Source organism: Taeniopygia guttata, chromosome 19 (genome assembly GCF_048771995.1).
Source record: "Taeniopygia guttata chromosome 19, bTaeGut7.mat, whole genome shotgun sequence".
NCBI lineage: Eukaryota > Metazoa > Chordata > Aves > Passeriformes > Estrildidae > Taeniopygia > Taeniopygia guttata.
The window spans coordinates 3,607,505-3,625,112 of record NC_133044.1 but is presented as its reverse complement, the minus strand read 5'-3'; the positions used below and the strand labels follow the sequence as shown (position 1 = coordinate 3,625,112).

General features: G+C 45.3%; 2 protein-coding genes and 1 long non-coding RNA gene across 11 annotated transcripts in view; 1 reads left to right on the top strand and 2 right to left on the bottom strand.

Moving 5' to 3' along the window:
* Positions 1–550: 550 nt before the first annotated feature.
* Positions 551–4,018, bottom strand: TIMM22 (translocase of inner mitochondrial membrane 22). Of its 2 annotated transcripts, NM_001245742.2 has the most exon segments (4): positions 551–1,133; positions 2,143–2,215; positions 3,189–3,385; positions 3,730–4,007. In NM_001245742.2, coding segments are annotated over 4 exon segments (579 nt in total). In that variant the 5' UTR covers positions 3,962–4,007; the 3' UTR covers positions 551–1,056.
* Positions 4,019–4,177: 159 nt separating this feature from the next.
* Positions 4,178–17,608, top strand: part of SPECC1 (sperm antigen with calponin homology and coiled-coil domains 1) — an 86,983-nt gene continuing 73,552 nt past the window's right edge. For 2 of the 8 annotated variants that reach the window (XM_030288305.4, XM_072937203.1), the window contains exon 1: positions 15,057–15,294. The gene's annotated coding sequence lies outside the window, so the exon portion shown is untranslated. Of the gene's footprint in view, positions 4,305–15,056; positions 15,295–17,608 lie in introns of those variants that run through there. The other 6 variants (XM_030288306.4, XM_041719988.1, XM_030288311.3 and 3 more) reach the window with 6 other exon arrangements.
* LOC115497828 (uncharacterized) lies at positions 8,825–14,775 on the bottom strand. The gene is made up of 2 exons (XR_003963404.4): positions 13,328–14,775; positions 8,825–12,123 (listed from the first exon to the last, which is right to left on the bottom strand). It is a non-coding gene; the product is annotated as an uncharacterized lncRNA (long non-coding RNA).

Here is a 17,608-nt window from a genome sequence, read left to right as displayed (position 1 = left end):
AATGACCCTCTGAGGTCTGAGAACAGAGCTTGGTTAGAACAGCAAGAGGACAGATAGAACACCAATCAAAGAGACAGCAGCTCCTTGAGCTAACAAACAGATGTTTTGATTTCAGCACCAATTTTGAGCAGAAAAAACACTCACTTGCCCCTGTGTAACACTGGGGCACTTGGAGGTGGCACAGGGATGTGATGGGAAGCAGGCTGTGTGCTGCGTGCCCAGTTATCTGTCAAAGACTGGTTTATTCTCACAGCTCTGCTTTCTAAGTCTCACTATCAAACTGCTGGAACTAATGGGGTGAGCCTGGGGCAGTTAAAGCAGTAGCAAGACTGTACTCCCACAGTGAGGTTAAATCAGGCTAGCCAAGTGGCTACAGAGAATTATACTTCAGCAACAACCTCTTTTTTTCCCTTAAACAGTTTTGTTCATATGCCAGTAACCACACAGCTCTAAGGCTAAGGATTCCTTTCTGCTTTTCCCTTTAAAACACAGTAAAGAAATCTGGCGCTCATCTCTGTACTTGAAATAAGACAAGTTGTACAGATGGTGGTTTGTCTTCAGATGGTATTTTAAGAAAAGCCTGGAACAAACTTATTTCTCCACAGGATCTTACCTCTCCCCAACAGAGTAGCAAGCTGCAAACTGGTGACTGTTAGAACACTTGCAGCACCTTCAAATATGTGGTAACCTAGATCGCTGCATTTCTCTTCGAAGATTGTCCTCCTGCCTTCTTTTGATGCCAGCAACAGACTTAATCAAAACCAGCCCCAAAGGATCGAAAGAGCTCAGAGTCCAGGCATGTTTCCTGGAAACTGACAGTCAGCTGATGTGTCCTGGAGATGCTGCTCTGTGCCTGGCTCCATGCTCCCATGCTCCCGCAAGCAGCCTGGAGCAGCTCGCCAGGGCTCGCAGCCAGGTTGCTGTTAGTCATTCAGAAAGCGGCCAGCGCCACCCCGACTCCAGAGGCAGTGGAAAGGTAAGCCTGGTGGTTGTGCCGTGATGCAGGCTCTCAGCAGCAGCACTGCACAGGGAACGTGCTCCCCAGGGTCCCGGCTGTTACCGCAGGTAGTAATCGACTGCAGCGGAGAAAGCGGCGAATCCTCCACAGCCGATCACCCCGGCCTTCAACCCAGCTGCAAGGCAAGGGTGGGAACCGTCAGACAAAGCAGGAGGAATATTCTTCTTGCCACTAACCTGTGCTGGCTCAGAGCTCACCCCAGCAGGAACCTGGCAGTGCCCTCCCAGGGGACACTGGCACAGCCACTGCCTGATGTACAACCCCTCGGGGACAGCAGGATTTGCTGTCTGGGTGCTGTGTCCTCAGGCTCACCCAGGGGACAGAAGAGAACCCTCCAGCGGCCACTGCTGATGTTACTGTGCTCTCATCTGAGCCCTGCAAGTGGCTTGGTGGGGCTAGGGAGGGATAGGAAGAGCAGCCACATCTCTGACAGCTCTAAGAGGATTAGGTCTAGGACAGACACAACTTAACAAGCTCAATTAGAAGCACTTTCAAAAGCTTTCTTTTCATTTATGCTCCATAAAACAGAACAGTTTTTTTCTTAAGGAGAGTGAGAGAAGTTTGCTATTTCTGATGAGCAGAGCAGCTCTCTCCTACTTAGGCATTTTTCCAGATGTTACCACTAAAGGAAAAGTCTCCACTAGTGCTGCTGGACTAAAACCCCACTTCTCGTTCACACGTAAGTAGAATTGTCTGTTTGAACTGATACTTGAGAAAGGAGAAAAGCATTTCACACGTGGTACAAAAGAAGAGAGTTCTTTAGTTCTAATTTCAAAGGAGTTTACTAATTTCAAAGCAGAGACAGTGAAATGGTAGATGTGTAGAGCTTCTGTATGTATTTTTGGCTCTCTCCCATGACAACACAGAAAAGTGTGGACAGCCCCATCATCTCTTGACTTTCTTTCAAGTGAATTTTGTTGATTTTCCTCTATGACCAACCCTTCCTTATCCCCACTTATTGTTGGAGCTGACAGTTCTGCCAGTCTGGAGCACACTCTCACACTGGCTTCACCACAACCCCACGCAAAGAGGTTTGTGGTGTGTGTGTTGCACTAAAAACATCGTGTGCTGCATAACCAACTTCAATCTTATCACAGAAACAGTTCCCAGCAGGCAGCACCAACCTCTGAAGCCGATGGCTCCTCCTGTGATGCAACCACTGATAACGCTGTTCTTCCAGTCTGACTTCCCACGATACTGTGGAATTACAAATCAGAGCCAACAAGTAAATATGGAATGAACACTCGGTATCTGTGCTAGCAGCAAGGTTAAACGACCTTCCATCCTCTTCTCAGCTGAGGATGTTCTTCCCTCTGCTCTCAGCAGATGGCCCTGCACTCCCAGACTTGCAGGGCCGGGAAGGGAGGAAGGAGCAGGTAACTGGGAGAGGTGAGACAAATCCATATGGTGCAATGCAGTGCTGTGGCAAAGATCCTCAGGTGAGCCAGGATGGCCCCCCAGAGCACAGCCCTGAGTCTAAAAGTGCAATAACTACATCACAGCAGCCCTGGTCCTTGGCACAGGTGAGTCACAGCAGCTGCTGACAAAGGTGGACTATTTCCATAGCCAGGACATGCTGGATTTTCACCAGTGCACAGATCTCTTTGTTCTGCTCCATTGTGCAAGCAGATACGGTTTTCTTCTAGATGAGTTAAGAAGTAATTGTGCCTTTCAATTAAAAGGCAGGACTCAAATTCATAACAGGGTAATTTTCCTATTAAAAAAAAAAAGCCCAGATGATAGATTTACCACTGAGCTGCAAAAGGTCATTTCTGACTGTAGGGGCCAGATGAAAACTGGCCTGTTACTCAAGAACTTGCATCAAATGATCCCTTTTTACATATGGAATTTTTAGACACTCAAATTACTATGTTGCAACTCACAGTTTGACATTTTACACAAGCACTTGTAGCTAGGCTTTAAAAAGTAATGTCTATGCTTGTCAATACATTTAGGACTTAAAACTGAAAAGGACTTTGCTATTGCAAAAGTGTTCTTCATTCTGTCAGAGAACAGCAGCTCTGAAGACAGATCTCAAAGCTGAAAAGCTTTGCTGGCCAAGAAAGAACATAGCAGCCTATTCCAGGATATATGTACTTATTTGGATCTAGTAAAAAATTTTAAAGAGTACCAGAAATCATTTCTTAATGGTTGGGAGGCTCTTACTCACAGATTCTACCACGCATTCTGTGCAGGAGAACATGGCACCCACGATGGCGAAGTTCTTGGCGTAGGAGATGCCTCGCTGCCCCATGTCCTTGAGCACCTCTTTGGCCGTGGGTGTGCGATAGGGATCCTTGGGATCAAACCCCACGTTGGTGTCAATGCCAGCTGTGAAGATACCGAACGCACCTCCCAGAACAAATCCTGTGAAAGATAAACAAGGAATTTAATAGGGCTGGGTTGGAGCAGCACATTCCCTGCAGGGAGTGAAGCGGCTCTGCTCCTGCTGTGGGTGAGCGCTGCACTGTGACAGGGCAGGAATCTCTCGGTGCCATGGACACTTGTGACAGCCCGTGCTGTGTGAGGAGAGGCCACGAGCACCTCGCCAAGGAAGGCAGACACAGATCCCTGCCTGCGACATGCGACAGGCACGGGAGGAAAATCAAACACGGGGACTGCAGCCTCTTCTCCATCCTTCCCTTTCCCGACCCCACAGGGACCCCCGAACGACCCCACAGGTGCCCGCCGCGTCCTTCCAGCGGCCGCACCTCCCACGCAAGCCAGCGCCGCCTTGAAGGGGCAGCTCTCCATGACCCGCTCCACCATCTTCTGCTCCTCGCTCTTGGGCGGGCAGGGGATACCGCCGAGGGTGGCGGGGTCCCAGACGCGGGGCTGCCGCTTGTCGCCCACGAGGTGCTGCAGCAGGAGGCTGTACTGCAGCGGTGGCGGTGGCGGTGGCGGTGCCGGCTCTCCCGGCGCTGAGGGCGGCGGGGCCGCCATGATGGGCTCGCAGACCCTCGGCGCCGCGTCCGGGCCCGCTAGAGCCGCCGCGGCGGGGGCGCACGGGAATTGTAGTTCCGCAGCAGGGAGAAGCCCGCTGCGCACCGCTACGCTTGGACTACACCTCCCAGTCTGCCCCGCGCCGGCACCTCCGGGAAGAACTACCACTCCCGGCATGTTCCGCGGCGCGCCGCGGGGATTGGCCGTCCCGGGCGGGCAGGGGACTACATTACCCGGCATGCCGCGCAGCAGCCCCCTGCCGGCCGGTGCGGCCGGTGCAGGTGAGGTGAGGGCTCCGGCTGCGGAGCATCCCCGAGCGCGGCGGCGGCGGCAGCGGCTGCAGGTGAGCGCGGGGCGCTGAGGGCAGCGCGGGGGGACCGGCTGGGCCGGGGAGAACCGGCAGCATCGCGCCGGGCGTCCCCGTGCTGGGGGAGCACTGAGGTGCCGCAGTGCGGGGCGCCGTGGCTGAGGCGCGGGCAGCGGGCGCGGTGTCCCCGCCGGCGGTGTCTGAGGGCAACAGGTCCGGCGCGGGGTGTGGGGTGGCCGTGCCCGTATGGTCCCGCCGGGGCTCTGAGGGCAGCCGGGGCTCTGAGGGCAGCCAGGCTCCCGCAGACCCCGCGGGGCTCTGAGGGCACGGGGGATGCCCGCGGTTCCGGCGGGGCTCTGAGGGCAGCCGGGGCTCTGAGGGCACGGGGCATGTCCCCGGTCCCGGCGGGGCTCTGAGGGCACGGGGCATGTCCCCGGTCCCGGCGGGGCTCTGAGGGCACGGGGCATGTCCCCGGTCCCGGCGGGGCTCTGAGGGCACGGGGCACGTCCCCGGTCCCGCCGGGGCTCTGAGGGCAGCCGGGGCTCTGAGGGCAGCCGGGCTGCCGCAGACCCCGCGGGGCTCTGAGGGCACGGGGCATGTCCCCGGTCCCGCCGGGGCTCTGAGGGCACGGGGCATGTCCCCGGTCCCGCCGGGGCTCTGAGGGCACGGGGCATGTCCCCGGTCCCGCCGGGGCTCTGAGGGCACGGGGCATGCCCCCGGTCCCGGCGGGGCTGCACGGCCCCGGGTACCGCAGCCTGGCAAGGGCTGTGCCCCACCGGAGCACCGGGACACCCCCGGGACAGCTCGGTCTCCTGTGGCGTAGGGCAGCGGTGTTGTTTCGGGACGTGTGTATTCAAAAGCGCTCTGAAAATACCAACGGTGTTCCATCACAAAATGCTCGTGTCAAATCAGGTACAACCCAAGCTCTGGGGAGCTTGTTCTGTTTGGTGGTAAGGTGAGAAATGTTGTTTTTCCTTTTTGGTAAGCAAGATGCAGTGAGCATTAAAAAAGTCTTATGTGCCTTGCTTGTGTTTTTTTTCTTCACCTGTTTTACTTTCTTGTTCTTGCCGCCTAGAACCAGTTTTCATCTTCAAAAGTAACAATAGGCGCGCCTTAAAAATACCTTTCTTCTCATTTGATATTTTTCTATTTTAAAGAACCCATAGGTTTTAAAATCTATGAGAAATAGTTTTCTTGGATTCAATAGGATGCATGGAATCGTTGTATTTCAGTAATTGAAAATTACTTTAAAAATTAAGTAAGTGATACATTGGTATGAAGTCTTCCTGATACCCTGAAACACGACTTTTTAGAGGTCCTAAAGTAATAAATTCTCTTTTCTATTTTGGTCCATTTTTCTCTGTCTTGCTTATATCTTTCTGTAGGTAGGTTCAAATTAAAATTTAAATGGATAATTTTATCACTTCACATACTTCATCAGACGAAGTTCAACAACTTTCCTGTAAATCCCACTGCCCTCTGCTGGCTGCACCAGCAGGGCCCACCTGCCCACTGCTATTCCCTCTTTTGCTTGGGTTTTTTTTAATTATGGGGGGTTTTGTTTGTCTGGGATTTTTGTTTGTTTGTTTGGGGGTATCCCCCCCACCTTTTCTTCTTTTTTTTTTTTTTTTTTTTTTTTTTTTTTGAGGTCAAATCCCATGAAAAAGCACGTGGTTAAAATCTACTCCAGCAGCATCTTGACAAGGTAGGGGAGCTTGCTGGCAGGATGATCTCCCTAAGGAACCTTCAACTTAGCATTTCAATCTTCTTGATCCAAAATAACCTTGCTGGGCTGATCTCGAAGTCACACAGCAAAGCCTAATTTCCAAAGGCCTAAAGGGAAAAAAACATATATGTTGGATTGGGAATTTCATCACTGAGAGTTTATATGTGTAGTTGAAACATTGCTTTGACTATCTTTGCCCTTTCCCTGAGTTTTGGAGAAAATGCTGGGTTACTATTTGTTTGTAAATAAAATATTTAAGTAAGAATTTTGTAAATATGATTCTATAAAATATACTTATTTATGGATATTAATGTGTAATTAGATGTTATTTTTTCCCTTAGATATTTAATCGTTTTCTCCTCTTCCCATTCTGTTCTACACACGAACAAATTCTGGTGCTTGAATATTTGAATAATCTCATCTGCCTGAACAGATTTTTTCATGTGGGTGAAATCAGATGGAGGATTAAGGATTTGAGAGGCAATATGAGAGTTCAACATCTTTGATAAACAAGTTGTTCAAATGAAACTTTCAGCTGGTTCTTTTCTCCAAGCCTGTGAACCTCCATCACTGCAGGGTGATGGTGCATCCAACCCTCTTCCTTCTCCCTGTCTGCTGTCCCTAAGCCACTCTTTCACCCTGGAGCTCTTCAGTCCGGTGCAAGAGCTCAGGTTATTTTTAACCTTGCCTAGTCCCACGAAATGAAACATTTTGAATTCGGGCAAGTGTGACGGCAGCAGCGGGCACAGATGATCCCGAGTTTTTGTGCTGCTCCAAGGAGCTCGGTGCCTGTTTCAGCAGAGGGCAGCACACGGAGACACTGAATAATTGCGTTTCACTTGACCTTTGCAGTGACTCAGTGACTCCCACGCTTCAGTCTTCTCCAGACAGGATAAATCTTGGAAATAATGAGGGGTTTGTCAGAAATCCTGGTTTTGCATATGTCTTGGTTGCAGGGTTCCCAGGTTTTGAATAGACTCTAACAGTGCTATTAAAAAAATAAAAATAAGTTTTTACAGTCCCCAACTTTTATTTTGCCAAACTGCCAGTTCCAGAGTGTTTTCTGAAGTTATTCAGCTGGTCAAGAAGTGACTGAAGGTGGAAGTCAACCAGAATTAGATCAAATGCATTCTTTTTCACTCATTTTTACCTGTGGGCACTTTTTTATCCTTATCAGAACTGTCATGATGTAGGGGTGAATGAGAAGAAGAGGACATAAATTAATGGGTACTTTAATGAAAAAAGGAAAAACTTTTAATTACTACAAGCAGAAAAGTGGGGCTTCTTTGAGGTGCTCACACTGCTATCTCACTTGTTGTGTACAAAGAGGTTTCCAGTGGCTGTAAAAGGGAAGGTGCTGGGACCTGCTGGGCTTCATTTCCACCCTTTGGCATTCTCATCTATACATTAAATTTCATCCTTTCCTACTTCTCACTGACCTTGTGAATGTGATGTTTTGTCTTTTTTTTTCTTCTTTAAAAAACTTGAAGTTTGGAAGTGTACTGGAGAAGTGAAGTGCTTTGTGAAATACATCTGCTTCAGCTTCTATACCTTCCTTGGCTTTTGAGTTTAGCAAATTTATTTGGTTCAGAGTGCAGCTGGGCTTTTTTTTTTTTTTTTTTTTTCTTTCAAAGTTTTTTTTTCTTCTAAAGCTTTCAGTATTGGAGAATACTGTGTCACTACCATGGCAAACTGCTAAAGTACTAAGAAAAAGGTTAGGTTATAGGTAGGTGGCAGGTGTATTGGAGTTAAAACTCAAAAGGAATCCTGACTCACTGATTTTCCAATTTTTTTTTCTTTTTTTTTGCTTTAAGGCAATATAAAATAGGATGCAGAGAGAGATCTTGGGCTAAAATCTCTTTTTAGGATCAGCAGACTCGTTCCTTGTGACTGTGCTTTGTAACTCAGAGAGAAGGAACAGGATGTGGCTTTTCAAGATGAGTGTTTGATCCTGTCTGCTCTCTCCCAGCGTTTTAGATCTCAAAGTCTGCATCCCTTTTGAAAGTAGGTGGTTTCTTTGTGTTTGTTCCACTTCAGCAAGGTACTTCTTCTCTTCACAGTTTACCCAATATTACATATATTTTTGTTTTCATCTATAAAATTTAAAACACACTTGTGTGGTCTAAAAAAAAGTTTCAGGCATCATCATCTCCCAGGGCTTTCAGCTGTTGCTATAGAAGCCTAAATTCTCTTTGAGAAACCTTTCCAATAGAAAGAAGTTGATACTGCAGGAAAGTTGTCATGGAAATATGCAGCAAAAAGAGAAAGGAAATCTCAGTTTGATGACTGTAACACAGGTTTAGGCAGCCTGGTGAAGTGGCTCCCTATCTGGAGATCTGCTTCTGCAGATTCTCATGGCTGTGTTCTAGTGGATTGGAAAGCTGTGGACTCAAACCTAAAGAAATAAATTATTTAACGTTTGTATAACCAAACATACCTCTTCAACTCAGAGCTTTATCCAGATTTGAGTTTCCAGGTGATGGCAGACCAGGAGATTCCCAGCAGCCTGGCTCTAATGGGGGATGGAGCTGTGGCACAGCTATTTCTTATATTTCTGGCAATGGCCACTCTGAAAGGATTTATTGAAGTACCACGATTGAAATGAGGCTTTCAGAACCAATTTTTAAATTGACAAACTAAAAATAGTTTATTCTGCAAGCTTCAGTGCCATTCCATGTTTGAACAGGAGCCCTTTGTGTCCAGCTAAATGATGGGATAAGCAGATCCCTCCCTATAAATTTCTTATACCATCACCAAGCCTGGAAGGCTCCCTGGTTTCAAGCTTTTTGTGCCTCTCTTACTAAAGCCTCCTGATATCTAATGAATGTGATTATGAGTGAACTGCCTTTAAATATCTATTACCAGAGTCGCCATGGTAACTGCTGTAAGAATTTCTTGCTGGTAAAAGGTTTCCAGCTCCCCAAGACACAGCAAGGCAAAATGCTTAGGCTGTTGTTTTCATGGTTTGAGTGAGATCAAAGAGGACAAAATAACACATTCCTGATTTTTGATAGCAGTGGAACTGAAAGGGATAAGGTTTATTCTGGACCCTGTCTCCAGATCAGGGAATAGAGGACAGTTCCACAGGCAGGGACAGCCCAGGCTGATTCCTTGGACAGCAGCTCCTGCAGGAATCGAAGCTGTCACTCCCTCTGGCTGAGCCAGCACTCTTTCAATGCTGTCAGCAAGTGAACTAAATAACCCTAACAAAGGAGGCAAAATTGTGATGGTTCACCTGCCACAGGAGCAGAAAGAGTTGTTGAGTGATTCATTGTGGGGTAGAAAGAATTGACCTGGCTTGTGTGTTCTCTCTTCATTTCATGGTGTTCTCAAACTGCTCCATTTTCCTCTTTGCCTTCAGCTGCTGTGTACCAGGGCAGTGGTGTTAGTTGGGCAATATTCAGAGTGACTTCCCTGCTGTCCTCATTTCCAAATCTTCCTCTTCCCTTCTTTCACATCTGCTTTCTCTCCCGAGTTCCTGTTGTGTGGCCAATCAATCCTTTGTTCTGTAATGGCAGTTGTTTCTATAGGCTTCTACATGACAGAGTCACTAATGTCCCTCATGCAAACTGTCACCTCAGGGGGTTGTTTTGCTTTCATTTATTTATTTACTTATGGTAAACAGGTCACAAACTCCATAGGGCACTTTTTCCTTTTCATGCAATCTGTTCTCTTGCTTCATTGCCCTCCTACTATAGTATCTGCTGGAGATTTTAAATTATCACTTGCTTTTATAGGAGCATGGAAAACTGAGCACCTATTCTTGCTGCTTTCCCAGTTCATTGCCTGTGCCTCCTGCTTCTGGGCATTTAGGTCTTTTGGTAAGGGAGGTTCTGCTCTGGCAGTGAGCTGTTTCCAGAAAATGAGACCTTGAGGAGAGGAGCAGTTTGCATCCACTCTGTGTGTGGGGGACAAGTGGCACAGCAGAGGCAGCACGAGTGGCACTGAGCACGTTCATGGGAAGATTGTGCCTGCAGGGTGAGCTCATGCTGGTGAGGTGTTGATATTTGTCCTTACCTGCCCCACAGGCAACGTGAGCCACGTGCCAAGATCTTTTTTGCTGAGCTTAAGGATGCTTCCAATTCATTTTAGTTATAAGGTTTCTTGAGTGCCAGATTTGCACCCAGAGTTTATGATTATGATCGCCAACCAAGAGATCCAAGGAAATAATTTCATAAGTCTTGAAAACAGAACCTCGGTCTCAGACTGGAATTTGCCTGCATTATACCACTACTTATTTCTTAATGGTTCTTCTGTAGCAATGTGGTTAACGCTGGGAAGGTCTCGGTGTTTAGGCACTTCAAATTTCAGCTTCTTGATTCAATTTCTCAAGTCTGCTAAGCTGATTTAAAAGTTTAAGCAGCAGCAAACATGTTTGTTCCTACAAGCTGTCTAGAAGAAAGGAATTGTTGAACTTTAATTTAGATTCTCCCTTTTTTTTCCTGAATTTGATTACATCATCAAAGCCAAATTTCTATGCTGAATTTCTGGGTGCCTCTGCATAGTGTGGGCACACTCTGTCTAGTGTGCATGTCTGTCAAAGCTGCTGATTTATATGGGAGTTAAAATTGATGAGCACTGTAGACCCTTGCTAATTTGTGATATTTATTCAGTCATTTAGGTGCTTTCATTTCCTGACTTGTAAAATAGATGAGTTAAGCTACTGCAATGATCAACTGATTCTGATCGAGGGTCTGTAAAAGATGCAGCGTGAATCCCTCCGAGACAAAGCCGATACCTCTGGTCTTGCATTTGCATCCCTCTAAAACGCACCGAGAAGTTCAAAGCAGTGGGACATTGCTCCAGAATCCCATCGGGGTTTTTAATTCCGAGGCAGCCTCCAGCACACATCTCCAGAGCTTCATTTTGCTGAGCAGCTCTGCATTGTCTGTGATTTAATGGAATGTTTTTCTGTTCCGGGCTCCTTGGAGTTTCCAACCTGTTGGAATTCCTCTCCCGTTAGGTGATAAAATGCCAGCTTTTCCAGCATGAGATCCCTCTGGGACAATATGTAAAGGGAGCAAGTAGGGTTATGCAGGATTTTGCCTGGGTAGGTAGTAAAAACTTGCTGTGCTACTTGAATATGGTAATTTTCTATGAATTGTTAATGAGTGCCACATTATAACCTATATAGCAGAAAACTAACAGCGAGGAATAATAAAATAGAAAGTTACTCCCTTTCCCTTAAGCCTTTCTTGCTTTTAATCATTGAAATAAAAAAAAAAAGAACAGTATAAGTCTTACCATCCTCTTTCAGGGAAGAGCATGCAGTATTGCCTATTTTTGCATGTTTAGATTTATCCACATTTTGAATAACAGGGTGACTGCAGGAAAGCTGTCCTTGGTTGTTGATGATGCCTAAGGAAGTAGAGATGTTTGAAAATTGCAAAGAATAATAAACTTTGCATAAATGTGTGCAAAAGTGATCAGTGATTTTTATTTTAAGTATATGAAATATGATGAGTGTTTCTTTGCTACATAGATTTCCTTTCTCATTTTGTCTTTTTCTGTGGGTTGGCTTTTTTTTTGGGGGGGTAGATATATGTGTGTTAACTCTTGAGTGTTCTACTCGGAAATTACAGAAATACTGAAAAATGCTGGCACATCTTACAGAGATACTTTTGAAACAGGCAGTTTCCTAGTTCTATTTTTGACTGACTCAGTGGCTGTTCCCTTGGAAATTCTCAAGTTGTTGTCTGGTCCTCTGAAATTTTGGCAATAGGCACCAGAGGAAGCTGTTTTTCTTGTCTCCTATAGCACTCCATGTTCCATAAAACATTATCTGCCTTTTGTTCACCCCAATTTAATTATTCTAGTCTCTTCCAGCAACAAGCATTTTCTCCACTTGCAGGTCAAAGCTGGTAGCCATGGGCTGAGCCCCTTAGGTGAGTAGTCTCTTAAGAATAGGAAGGGAAAAATAAATCCCAGTTCTCCAAGGCAGCTCACACAGCTTGCTTGTGCTGGTGGAGCCTTTTTGGCAGCAGTTACAGGAGTTCTATCCACCCATTTCATCAGCAGCATCTTGTTGACTGAGCAGCAGTTGTTTTTGTCAAAATGGAAAGTGGTGCCCCATGATTCACTCTGCAAACGTCCACCAGCAGCGTGAACTTCCTGACATCTGCACTGCAACTGAGAAAATAAAGAAGTTTGGATCAGTTATGTCCAAAAGGGAAAAAGCACAGAGTAAATTCTGTCCCAAAGCCATGGCCTGACTCCACTAATATCCCCTGTCTGATGCAGGCTTGCCTTTGTAATTGCTTTTGGTTTTCCAACTCCAGACAGCAATGTCCCGAGCCTTACAGTTGAATTAGAGACTTGCTTTAAAAAGACATTGTTATTGACATAATAGCCTTGTTTATGGAATTTCTCTCCTTTGTAATTAAGATTGTTTCATGCACAAAAGCAGTTAAATATGGCATAAATATCTGTAAATGCAAAGATATTTTAAACTTTGTTCCTTGTGTGAGCCTTTTTTCCACACTATGCATTTGCTTCTCAAATGAGCTGTGCCACCCAAAATTCTGCCCATTGCCCATTTCATTAAATTCTCACCCATACTTGTTCTTGTGGAATTGTGCCATTAATGCAGTTTGCAGCATAAAGCCTTTAAATTCCTCAAATGCACTATTTTAAAGGTGTATTAATGGTGAGGTTTGATCTTATTCTGTCATACCTTGTAGGGAAGTTTTGGGAGCAAGTGCATTGAGCAGAATGCAGGCAATATGTTCACTGTTATTTTGTCTGTCAACCAATTTTACCAGCTGGGTGAGAACCTGGCAGATACTTGAAAAAAGTTTATATTGCTACTTGAAATTGTTTTCTCACCCTGGCTGTGTGAAAGTAATTATGGTTAAGGCCCTGGTTTTCTTTCAGCCTGGCCAACTCATTTGAGCTGTTTGTTTCTGGGCTGTTTTTTTCATTAAACAGAAAGGCAATGTATCAATTGGGACAGTTTTATGCTGAATAACACTTTGGTCTAAGTAAAGAGATCAGGTAATTATAGCCATAAGGGCTACCAGAAAACCTCTAAATAAACAAATATTCTGTCTGGTCTCCTTGGTTTGGGGAAATTCTTCACCCCTATTCCAGGCTGTCTCCCCAAGCTGAAGTATGTAAATGTTGTGACTGTCTCCTTACAGCCCAGCATTTCATTTTTAGGTTTTGGTCAAGTTATATTTATCAAATGTATCCCAAAGATATTCGAGAGTGCAATACAGGAGCTCATCTTGCCTTTCCACTCCCTCATCTCAGTTCTTTATTTCTCTTGGCTGGAGGATAGGAAAACCTATCAAGCTGCCAACACTGCTATCCCTCTGAGCCCAAACAAACTCACCAGCAGTGGCAGAGGGGCAGAACGCTGCTCTCCAAAAAGGGCTGGGTTTCTTCAGCCAAAGAGTCTTCTCAGCAAGGTGTCTGCACCTGATGTCCCTCTCATTTATCAGCTCAGGGTCCAGGTTCCTTCAGCTGTTTGCCCTGAGCTGCTATTTTTGAGCTGCATGTGTTCAGTTGTGAAGGTGGTCCATGATCAGAGCAGAGGGGTGAGCTGCTGTCCCTCCCCTGGGTATCCAAGGGACCTCATTGCCTGTGCCTGCATCATGTGTGGGGTCACTTCCTCAGGGAGGAGGAACACTGCATTCAGGTCAAGTATCTGCAGCAACTTCCTCCTTATCTGAGCTGTGAATAATCCCAAGAACTCTGAATGTTGTGTGAAAATACTGAATGGGTAAGTTCTCCCAGTGGTCACACATCCTGACCTTGGATATTGAAGAAAATGTCAGAATGGGCTGAATAGAAGGATTGGTACATTGTGCATCTTGGCAAAGTTGGAATAGCACCTGACTGAATCTGGGGACTTAAAACTAATAGTATCTGCTTGAGACCTGCTAAACACAGTGCTTTATCCTGTGCCAAATAAGTAATGGTTTGCTCTTTTGTCTTGTTCTGGCATTTTAAGATAAAATCTCATTACTCTTAAGAATATCAGAAAGTTGGATCCCAAATCCATAATCTTCAGAGTTGATTTGGCTTGGACTCGATCTGATTTGTAGGTTTGGTTGCTCTGTGATAACAGTAGTGCTGCCAACACTGAGCTACAACATAAATTAACTCTTGGCATAGCATCAGCTTCCTTCAGGCCCCTTTGGCACCTCGAGTAAGGAGGGTGCAATAAGGTTGGGCTATTCAGATTCATCAGCATCTACTGGAAACATCTGCTGTAGTATCAACATTACTTAAATACCTGGTTCACACTGTTGAGAGGGAGAATTCCTGGTATGTAGGAATTCTTTGGTCAGAGACACCAGAGAGTGATTAGATCCTCTCTAGACAGAATTGGACAAAAAGCTCTGTTTAAAACATGTTAGTTTTATGTTTGAAATTTGGATTTGATGTCTTTTTCATCTCCTCTGTCTCCTTCAACTTGATACTATCTCTGCTTGCTTTAACTCTGTTAAGACCTCTGGCCTTGTTCTTCCTGTTTTCAATCATGAAATTCTTTTCAAAAATCTTAAGGAAGAGGAACATTCTCAAGCATTTGTTCGCTCTTGTCCTTTATTTGCTCTTTTCTAAATAAAGAACAGATTGACCCTCTTGGGCAGCTCAAGTCACCCAGAACTGATTCTGGTTCATTTTGTAAAGGCTTCTGTCTTGGTGCACCTTCCTTCCCTACACCCACATTTCTACTTTTTGAAGCAATGATGGAGGCAAGGGAAGTGTCATAAGGTGTCCTGGCTGTGATTGCTGGCACTCTGGGCGATGTATTATTGTGGAATAGAAAGGATTCTGAAAGCTGCTTCTGTGTTTTCCTCTGAAAATGCCTTTTTCTATGCCACCTCCTTGCCCTTTCTCTGTGGTTTGTGCTGCATGTTATTGCTTAATTGGATCATCCAGACCAGTTTGTGGTTTATGCTCTGCCCAGTGTCCAGTCCTGCAGTTGGGGATGATGGGACCCTGAAAGAAACTCTTCATCTGCTTTAAGGATTGAAGCATCTCACTGTTTTTGACCTAGGCTACAAATTGCTTTCTTGCATAAATCCTCCTTGCTTTGATGAAAATATAATATTTGTCATTCCCCTGAGTAAGCGAGTGCTGTGTGTGTGCTGAATGCCGAGGCGCCGGTGGAGCCAGCTTGCTTCCGTGTGTGAATCATTTCTCAAGCAGCTCTCTGTGTCTCTCTGCAATGTGGTTTTCCTCTCAGGGAAGCACTCAAGCCCTGAATTTTCAGTCTGGCTTGCACATGCTGTCAGAAGCTAGTGGGAGATACTTTTCTTTTTAACGCAGAAAAACGGACAAGCTTTTACTGTAAGTATTTTATTATCTTTTATTTCTTTTATGATGGAAGCTGTATTATCTCTAGAAGAATTCTTGGGCCAGTAATGTATTTGTAGAGTGAATGAACCTGATTTGCTCAACAACACTTTTTTCATAGCATCCCAATGTAAAACTAAATTGAATTAACCGAAAATAGGGTAAAGACGGCTGTGTTAGCTGAAAATGGGCTGAGGATGGTCTAAAAGCCATTACAACCACAGAAAGAAATTCCCCTCACTAGAGCTGGCTACTGTATTTTTGTCTTGCTCAGCTACGTTGATTTAGTGACAGAAGGGGTGAAGCTGTTTCTGTTCCTGCTTTTTCCTCTGGCAATTTAGGGTTGTTTCCCGACAGTGAAATGAAGCAGGAGCACAAGCAGGGTTTCCTGTGCTGCTGCATGTGCACACAGTCCAGTCAAGGAAGGGCAGAAGGAATGGATTGCTGAGCCAGGAGCTTTGGCAGCTCATGTCTGTGGGAGCAGGGACAGCACTGGGGGCACTCCAGCAGGTACCTCTTACAGCCACAGCTGGTCAGGTTCTCAGCAGGACCCTTTCATTACAGCACCTCTGTTGTTTTTAAAATTGCACTGGGGATGAACATTGGTCATAGAAACAATTGTAATAATAACAGCATTTATAGAGCGGGTAATATGGCAAAGTTGTAGAGATGTTAATTAAGTCCTGTGTGTGTAGCAGTAAAGGATTAGTGGTAGAACTGGTTTGAAAACACAGATTCTCTACCTTTTTCTTTTCTGTACAGTTCTAGAAATCCCCTACTGATCCTTTCTGGTTTGCATATTTTCTTCTAAATTAAAGTGTTTGTTGCCCCTGTAACCCTGTCAGGAGAGAGGATACCTGATTTGCTCAGTGTTTTTTCTGCACAATTTCTGTAACTACCACAAAAATTCCTCCTCCTAACATGCACATGGCAATGTGCTACCCCTTCCCTTTCTTGTGCAGTTTTAAACCAATTTAATTTCATTGTGTAGCCCACCAAGGTAGGTCATTCAGTCCATCGGTGGCCCCCAGTCACAGCTGCAAATTGTTGCTTAGGTCTGTTCTGTTCCTGTTCGTTATGAATATTTTTAAAATGCAGAAGTCCTCTGGTTTCTCCTGCAGCTTTGGAGTTACCTCCTCATCTTTGCAAAGAGTCCTTTCTGTCAGAAGTTCATGCTGTTGCTCATAAACGCTCAGAAGTTGCCACTTTATGAACTTCAAGTGAGCTATTTTGCTCTTTAATGGGAGATAAATATCTCCTTAAGGGATAGCTTCCAGATCTCAATTATTTCTCTGCACTGTGATGGATGGAAAACGGGAGTCAGGGAAACATCCCAGCATGTGGCAATCTGTGAGGCTGCTCGCTTGCGTGCGGTGTGACAGATGTTGATTTATCTAATTTTTGCTTTTTTTTTTCCTGTGGGGTTCCTTTCCAAGGCAAATGAATGAGTCCATCTTTGTAAATACCCTATATAGCAAGCAATTATTATCCCATTTTTACAAATGGAAAAACTAAGGCATGGGAAGATTGCCTGGCTGAGGGGGTATGATGATTCTGTGCTGAAGCTGAGGATGGAATCAGGTGGAATTCCATGGAATGCATTGCCTCTGGTATCATCCTTCCATGCTCTGAGGGGACAGGGAAGCTGCCAGTCTCTGTGCCAGTCAGGATTACCATGTAGCCACATACTGTGCATCTCTGCTATTCCAAAAAAACATCATCATTCCTTTTCTTTCTTGTAGTTGTGTCTACCCTCTATGCTACAGAAAAACATAATGACAGGTAATTATCAGGCAAACCACTTGTAATTATTCTTAATTTCTTCAGCAATTATATAGCTCTTGCTCTATCTGCAACGAAGCCTTCTTCTCTTCCTTCTTGTGGGTTGGCAAAACATGAAGTGGCTGAATGTGTCACTTTGTGCTGTGTTCACTGGGACAGTAGTTCAAAGAACATGGATTCATGAGCAATAGCTGCCTTGAAATGGCTCTGAAACATTTTTGTTTTCAACCTGAATGGACTGAACATGAATTAAACCCATCTATTCGGGACAGAGTCATATTGGGGAAAGCCCAGAGTGACCTAATTATTCACGATTATAACATGGTTGTAACTTCAAAAAGGGAGTTTGGAGTCAGTGCATCATTTTTAGCCTTCCTGGATATTCCTGTGCATCCTTCAGTAGCATGATGTTTGTGATTCAGAATTGCCACATCATGTAGAAAATTACAGCTGGGTTGGGATTTTTGTTTCTTTATCCTCTCATTTATAAGATCAGGGCTCATAAGGAGATAGCAGCATTTCTCTT